Consider the following 7,253-nt stretch of genomic DNA (forward strand, 5'->3'; position numbering starts at 1 on the left):
TTACGGTTTCAATTTCTCTGCATTTACTATTTACACATTTGAATTTCATTCAATTCGAGAAGGTAGCTAATGATAGAGTTAATTCGAGAAACTCCTGCTAATAATTGTGTACATACTATCTATTTTTGTGGCTCGATAGCTTATTTCTTGGTGATTCCACTTTCTCGATAGAATTTTAGTTTATTTGCGATATAGATGGAAACTGAAAGGGTGTATATTGTATATTTTCCAGGATTAAATTGTTGAATTCTGTATAAAAAGACATATAAAAAGACAGCTGCTGAGTAAGGTAAAAAGATGCATGAGTGTGTGTGAATATAACCTGTATCTCATGACACAAATGCTTTCTTTATGATAGATGATGTGAAGCGCTTGGGACAAACAAATATGAGCTTTGCAATCATACATAGGGATATAGGGAGTGGGGAGAATTGGGGTGGAGTTATGAATATTAATTTTTGTTATTGGAGATTCTTGCTCACTCTCGGGAGGTTTATACATCCGCGAAAATTGATGGGAGGATGACAAAGATCAATTTATAATTTCAAATTTAATATAGCTTTGGAGCAACTTGGAGCAAACGAGCAATGGAGCTTGGAGCACCACTCACATGGAGAGGATTGCTCTCTTGGTTTGCTTCATAGTTTGCTTTTGTCATACTTTTTTCGTTGTCTGAGTAGACCTGAAGGAAACTTGGTTGCTAGAGTGGGTAGAATTATCTCATTGTAGAAAATAAAGAGAGATGTCATCATTAATTCTTATTTCTTCTCTTGGGTGCAGTGTAGTTTTCATCAGAATTTTTGTTGACGTAAAAGATGAGTAGTCGCTTTTCCCGCACAATCTATGTTGGCAACCTGCCCTCAGATATCAGAGAATCAGAAGTTGAAGATTTATTTTACAAGGTTTGTTGATGCAGTTTCATCTTGTCATTACTGTTTGTGTCAGTTAAACACAATTCATTCTGAACTCAGTGATAAGCATGATTATTTTCTAAAGAAGGGCTATTCTAGTGCATATAGTGCTCCCCAGCTATTGCAGGGTCGTGGGTTGGGTATATATGTACAAGGCTTTTTCTTTGATTCCTGAAAACTATGTCTGTTAGCTTTTAAGGAAAACATGACCATTGTGCCAATTGATGCTGGAGTAATTATTTAAGGAAAAATAAATGTCAGGCATATTAGTTCATATCTTAAAAGATAATACTGCATCTTTTTTTTTTTTTCGGGAGTTTATATCTGATAGGAGTTCCTTTTTGGTTTTGTAGTATGGTCGGATACTGGACATTGAATTGAAGATCCCACCTCGCCCTCCTTGTTACTCTTTTGTGGAGGTATGTTTCCCATCCTCCTTTTTTCTGCCTGAATATCCTAGATACAACAAGCATAATTATTATTATTATTATTATTATTATTATTATTATTATTATTATTTTTCTTGCAGTTTGGGAGCTCTCGGGATGCTGAAGATGCTATCAGGGGTCGTGATGGATATAACTTTGATGGTTGTCGTTTAAGGGTAATGAGAAGTTCTAATGCTTTTCAAAAGAGATCTTATCATTGGTATTGTTGGTCAATTTACGTGGTATCATCATGCAGGTTGAGCTTGCCCATGGTGGCAAGGGGCAACCTTCAAGTGATCGCCGCGGTAGCCATGGTGGTGGTGGTGGTCCTGGGGGAGGTTCTACTCGTTATGGTATCTCACGCCATTCTGAATTTAGGGGTGAGTTATTGTTGGAGAGCATGCTTAAGCTATCATGCGATGCGCAAGCATTTCACAACTTTGACACTTTTCTTTTTCATATGTAGTTATTGTCCGAGGGCTCCCTTCTTCTGCTTCTTGGCAAGATTTGAAGGTTTGCAATCCCTTAAAACTCGAACACAATTCACAAGTTGTGACATCTTTTAGTGCTTACGGGATTTGCTACTTTATTTCAGGACCATATGCGAAAAGCTGGTGATGTGTGTTTTGCTGATGTTTCTCGTGATAGTGATGGTAAGACATTTTTCATTAAAATCTATATATTTATTCAGTACTAGGCATTTCGGTTACTGGCTCATGCTCTGTGATTGCATTGAATTTCTAAGCTTCTTGCGTATCATATGAGTTATGACTATGTATTCTTCATATTACCAATTTTTATCACTTGGAACATGTTTTAACTCTGATGTGTGTATCCAGGAACTTTTGGCATTGTTGATTATACCAATCATGAAGACATGAAATATGCGGTAAGTTGTTTCAAAAGCATTTCCTTCATCATTTTGTCTCCAACCTTTAGGACTGCTTGTCAATTTTTCCTGTATTAGTACTACATACCAGAGATGAAACCTTTTCCTCTGATGTTCAGATCCGGAAACTAGATGACACTGAGTTCAAAAATCCTTGGACCAGAGCCTATATTCGAGTAAGTTTCAATCAGCTTTTGATGTTCCGAGCTTATTATTGTACTAGAATTATTCTGTGGACCATTTTACTTGTCTTTGAATACATTGCAAGAAGAAAGTTGAAGAAGCTGTATTTTTCAAAGCATTAAAAAATACGTCTGACAGTGAGTTGTGGCCAAGTATCATTTCACCAAAGCTTGTTTCTCTGTGTGTAAAACTAGGTGAAGAGATTTGAGCGCAGTCCATCAAGGAGCAGGAGCCGGAGCCGAAGCCTTAGCAAAGGTCGTAGCAGAAGCAGGAGTCCAAGAAGGAGTCGGAGGTACACACATCTCTTTTCCTTGGGAAAATAAAATATAATCATTAATCACCATAAGCTTGTATATTTTTTGTTGTTAAATAAGTTTTGTTTCTTCGTGCAGTAAATCAGTGGAGCGATCTGTTTCTAGATCAGTGTCAAAGTCAAGATCGGCATCTCCTGTTAAATCTCCTGGGTATGCTCAGTAGTGCTTGATTAAACTGTTAGCTTATGCATTTCACATTTTCCCTTAGCTTTAAGAATGTCACCAAATATGAATGATTTTTATTATTATATGCAGAGGAAAAGGAAGGGGAAGATCGATGTCAAGATCCAGGTCAAACTCAGGTTCTCCTCCTCGAAAGGTGAGTGAAACCATGACCTTTGATGAACAGATAAACACAAACACAGTTATGTGTATTGAATGTTTTTATATTTGCAGGCGCGCTCTGGTAGCGACTGATATCCATTCCAAACTATCAAGGCAAATGTCTTTCTCTTTCGATTGGAAGCCGAATGCTACTTGGAGATATCAAGTAGATTATTTAACTGAAAATGAACAACCATGTATTAGTGTCTCGTTAATGGATATTCGGATGATGTGGTGGAAATGTTATGAAATTCAACTGCTTTTGTTGCTTATTTATTAGTACTGTTATTTCTATTCTTCAATGTAAAACTGGGTTGATTTGTTAGCAACTTAACTATGTTTCGTTTTGCACTTCTGTTATAAATCAAATGTTTGCAGATCAAACTCTATATTGACAATTTTATTACGTTTTCGATTTTTCTGTTTCTTCTACAAAATAGAACAACAGTATTTTTTGAAGATCAATAGAACAACAGTTGAAAAATAAAAGAGAAGGTATTTTAGAATATCTCTATTGATGCCGATGTTCATTCCTGAACTTGACATATATGTTAGTAAATAATTTGGAATGAACAGAGGTAGTAGTGTATATATGTATGAATATATGCAAGCATTGAACACTGAACCTTCTGGTTTGCAACTTAAATGCCTTACCAGAAAGGAGCAAAAAAGGCTGGCGACCGATCTTTCACAATTATTTATATATAAATTAAAAATTGTTACTACGAGACTGGACTTGAAGTATAATATATTACTACCTTGTGATTGTCTTGGCCCAATTCTAGTTTGGGTTAAGACTGTTTTGATCTCAGGAATCCAGAAGAGAAAACCCTAGACCAACAAAAAACATGTACGGTATAAATAGTTAAGCAGCTTTTCTTTCTCTCTCTATTACATTGAATAAGTTTTGACAAAATACCAGCCTCCCTCCTTTGTTCTTTCACTCTGTAATGTTAGATCTCTTTCCCTTAATTTCTCCTTACAATCAATCATATAGAAACTTATTCTTCTTATTTGGTTTGACTTATTTATTTAAACTTTGCAGATTAGCTTCAATGGCCACCAGTGGAGAGCTAGCTTGCACCTATGCCGTTCTCATCCTTCACGACGAAGGCATTCCAATCACTGTAAGTATAAATTTCTCATTGGTAATTTTTAATTCTTTTTTTTCGATAACTTAATTAATCTGTTTTAATTTTGATTAATTATATATTAATTTAGGCTGAGAAGGTTGCAACATTGGTTAAGGCGGCCAATGTCCCAGTCGAGTCATACTGGCCAAGTCTCTTTGCTAAGTTTGCAGCCAGTAGAAACGTCGACGATCTCATCATGAACGTCGGATCCAGTGCCTCAGCCGCCGGTGCAGCACCAGTAGCCGCTGCCGGAGCTCCAGCAGCCGGTGGTGCCGCCGCCCCTGCAGCGGAGGAGAAGAAGAAGGAAGAGGCCAAGGAAGAGAGCGATGACGACATGGGATTCAGCTTATTCGATTAGATCAGACTGGAGGCAAGCCATTTCAGCTAGGTTAATTCAACCGTTGGTTCATTTTTCCTTGTTTGGTTGTTGTGTTGTATGCTTAAGTTCTGTTTGTTGTTTTGTTTTTGTATAACAACTCTACAATTCCATGCTGGCAAGTTGTTTATTAAATTTTGAAGATTATGGATTTGAAATATCTCTTTTGAGCTAACGAATATTCTGATTTACTTATACTGTGTTTAGGATAAAACTAGGATTTTCTTTTGAGCTATGCTAATCTTCTTTATGGTTATGGTTAGTTGGTGCTCATGGAGATTAGGTACCATTAACACAATTTCTTTAACATTTACATTGTTGTCTCTTATCATTAGTAGATTGCACTCAGAGGCAGGATTGTATTTATAACAACCTATGTTAAAATAAAAAGGAACCATGCTCGTAAAATTTCGTCCCCAAGATAATTTTCCTTTTAAGGAAATATAATGGTGTATTGGTGTATCAGTTATGTCTTGAGTCTTGACGCTCTTTCTTACTTTATTTTTTGTCGGCGAGAGCGATACAATCATGTTTGAACTCTGTAGTCTGTGCTGAAGTTTTAGGCTTGAAGCAGTTTGACTTTTGTGATCATTGGGCTGGCTTGTCCATACTCATTTAATAAGGCCTCAGGCCCATAGATAGACTGAGACATAGGCCGCCACTGATTGGACAGTCGACTCCCAATTTTACTTTGGTCCGATGCTATTTAATCAATTTTTTTATAAAAAAAGTGACAATTTCTATGTATTTTTTATAGAAAAATTGGCAATTACCAATTAGGAGTGGAGAAATATATTTTACATTTTTCATTATTATTATTTTGTGACTAATAACACGAACTTTTTTCTTCAGGAAAAAAAAAAATAACACGAACTTTCATCACATACTTTAAAAGAATAAATAAATATAGGCAAAATTAAATTCTTGGTCTCTGATATTTGATTTTTTAGCAACATGGTACTTTATGTTTATATTTAGGTACTTAATCTTTACATTTGATATTCCGTTCGGGTGTTTGGTCCCTACGCATAACGTCCGTTAAAAATATCTAACGTGTCAAGTTTGATCAGTAAAATGTGACATATGGCATGCCACATAAGACTTTACTCAAACTAACAATTTGATGTTTAAGCTTTTTTTGTTTTTAACATTTACAACCAAAACTTACGTTCACAAGGTGCAAGGACTAATATGCATTGTTAAACATTTGGATTAAAATTTCATCCTCTCCATATACTATCTAGGGATACGAAGAACAATCAACTCTATCAATTTTTTTCTTTTTTCTTTTTTTATTCATGGTCAACGAACAATAATTTTGTAGGGATTAGAAACAAATATATTGTCGATCGACGATCATCACCGTAAATGGAATATTGATGAGCGTTGACTTTGCAGAAATCCAGTTCAATATATTTTTCTTATGAGAAAAACAAAATCGTCCATCTTGTGTGTAAAATTTCCTAGACATATTTTTTTCCGAGTTCCAATTCAAATTGACTATCAAAAGATTTTTAATTCAAATTATGGTCAAATATTTTTACTCATATTACCTTAAATTAATTTCACTTAACGTAAAAAAAAAATCAAGATAATAACATTTTTGATACCTCAAACTGATTTAAACTAACATTTTGATACCTCACGCGTTTTTTTTTAACAATTCGATATCTCTCTGTCAGAATATCTAACAAACTCATACGTTTTGTCTACGTGGCAGGTTAATTCCGTAAAGTTTGTCCTAGTCAGCGCCACATAAGCGACACCTTACCACTTGACTTAGCTAATATGCCACATCAGCATCTTCAACTTTAAAAAAAAAATCAAATTCCGGCCACCACTTCCGGCGAGGACCCGATCGAATATCATTGGATTTCGAAATTTTTTATATAGCTGTACTCATTTGGAGGAGGTGGACATCGTGATGGTGTCAGATTTTTCAAACTTCAAACCGTTTGGTGCAGATATAAGCTTAAATGTTCGGTTTCCGCTACTTTAAGCTTAGATTTGCACCAGACGAATTGAAATTTGAAAATTCTGACACCACCACGATGTTCACCTCGTTGAAACGAAACCGGCTACATAAAATTTTCTGAAATTCGACAACGTTAGACCGCGGCACCGCCAAAAGTAGCGGCCAGACTTCCGTCGGTGGTCGTCGGTCTCCGAATTCTGTAAAATTTTACATGTCCGGACTCATTGAGACTAGGTGAACATCGTGGTAATATAGGATTTTTCAAATTTCAAATCGTCTGGAGCAAATCTAAGCTTAAAGTTGCGGAAACCAAACCTTTAAGCTTAGATCTGCACCAAACGGTTTGAAGTTTGAAAAATCTGACATCATCACAATGTTCACCTCGTCCAAACGTGTCCGTCTATGTAAAATTTTCTAAAATCCAACTATATTCGACCGGGTCATCGCCGGAAGTGGTGGTCGGATCTACAATTTTTTTTAAGGTTTAAAATGCTGACGTGGCATATTAACTGAGTCAAATGATGAGGTGTCGCTTATGGGACGCTGACTACAAACTTATCGAAATTAACCTGCCACATATACAAACTTAACGGAATATACCAAGTTGTTAAAAGAATACGCACGAGATACCAAAATGTTACCAGTTCGAGGTATAAAAATATTATTATCACAAAAATAATCACTTAAACCTCAACCTTCATGCTTATCTTTTTCAAATCT

At 35.8% G+C, this 7,253-nt stretch overlaps 2 protein-coding genes across 3 annotated transcripts; both read left to right on the top strand.

The window, feature by feature from the left end:
- The first annotated feature begins 806 nt into the window (after positions 1–806).
- Positions 807–3,142, top strand: LOC139881169 (serine/arginine-rich splicing factor SR34A-like). The gene is made up of 12 exons (XM_071865684.1): positions 807–902; positions 1,265–1,330; positions 1,441–1,515; positions 1,596–1,719; positions 1,806–1,852; positions 1,935–1,992; positions 2,179–2,228; positions 2,348–2,404; positions 2,606–2,703; positions 2,804–2,875; positions 2,999–3,044; positions 3,122–3,142. Exons 1-12 carry the CDS (start codon positions 816–818, stop codon positions 3,140–3,142), a joined length of 801 nt encoding a protein of 266 aa, XP_071721785.1. The 5' UTR covers positions 807–815.
- Positions 3,143–4,104: 962 nt separating this feature from the next.
- On the top strand, positions 4,105–4,540 carry LOC139881171 (large ribosomal subunit protein P1w-like). 2 transcript variants are annotated; one of them, XM_071865688.1, is made up of 3 exons: positions 4,105–4,176; positions 4,271–4,394; positions 4,446–4,540. In XM_071865688.1, the coding sequence occupies exons 1-3, from the start codon at positions 4,105–4,107 to the stop codon at positions 4,538–4,540; spliced, it is 291 nt and encodes a 96-aa protein (XP_071721789.1). The 2 variants fall into 2 exon arrangements, with proteins under 2 accessions (XP_071721789.1, XP_071721788.1); XM_071865687.1 differs by having other exon boundaries at positions 4,271–4,540.
- The last annotated feature ends 2,713 nt before the right edge of the window (positions 4,541–7,253 follow it).

Source organism: Rutidosis leptorrhynchoides, unplaced genomic scaffold, assembly GCF_046630445.1.
Source record: "Rutidosis leptorrhynchoides isolate AG116_Rl617_1_P2 unplaced genomic scaffold, CSIRO_AGI_Rlap_v1 contig122, whole genome shotgun sequence".
Lineage (NCBI taxonomy): Eukaryota > Viridiplantae > Streptophyta > Magnoliopsida > Asterales > Asteraceae > Rutidosis > Rutidosis leptorrhynchoides.

What these genes read in the sequence shown, in the direction of transcription:
- LOC139881169 (XM_071865684.1), top strand. Translation starts at nt 816, where the DNA reads ATGAGTAGTCGCTTTTCCCGCACAATCTATGTTGGCAACCTGCCCTCA. An exon ending in TTGATGGTTGTCGTTTAAGG is followed by an intron (nt 1,516 to 1,595) that starts GTAATGAGAAGT and finishes ATCATCATGCAG; the next exon opens with GTTGAGCTTGCCCATGGTGG. An exon ending in CTTCTTGGCAAGATTTGAAG is followed by an intron (nt 1,853 to 1,934) that starts GTTTGCAATCCC and finishes ACTTTATTTCAG; the next exon opens with GACCATATGCGAAAAGCTGG.
- LOC139881171 (XM_071865687.1), top strand. Translation starts at nt 4,105, where the DNA reads ATGGCCACCAGTGGAGAGCTAGCTTGCACCTATGCCGTTCTCATCCTT. An exon ending in ACGAAGGCATTCCAATCACT is followed by an intron (nt 4,177 to 4,270) that starts GTAAGTATAAAT and finishes ATATTAATTTAG; the next exon opens with GCTGAGAAGGTTGCAACATT.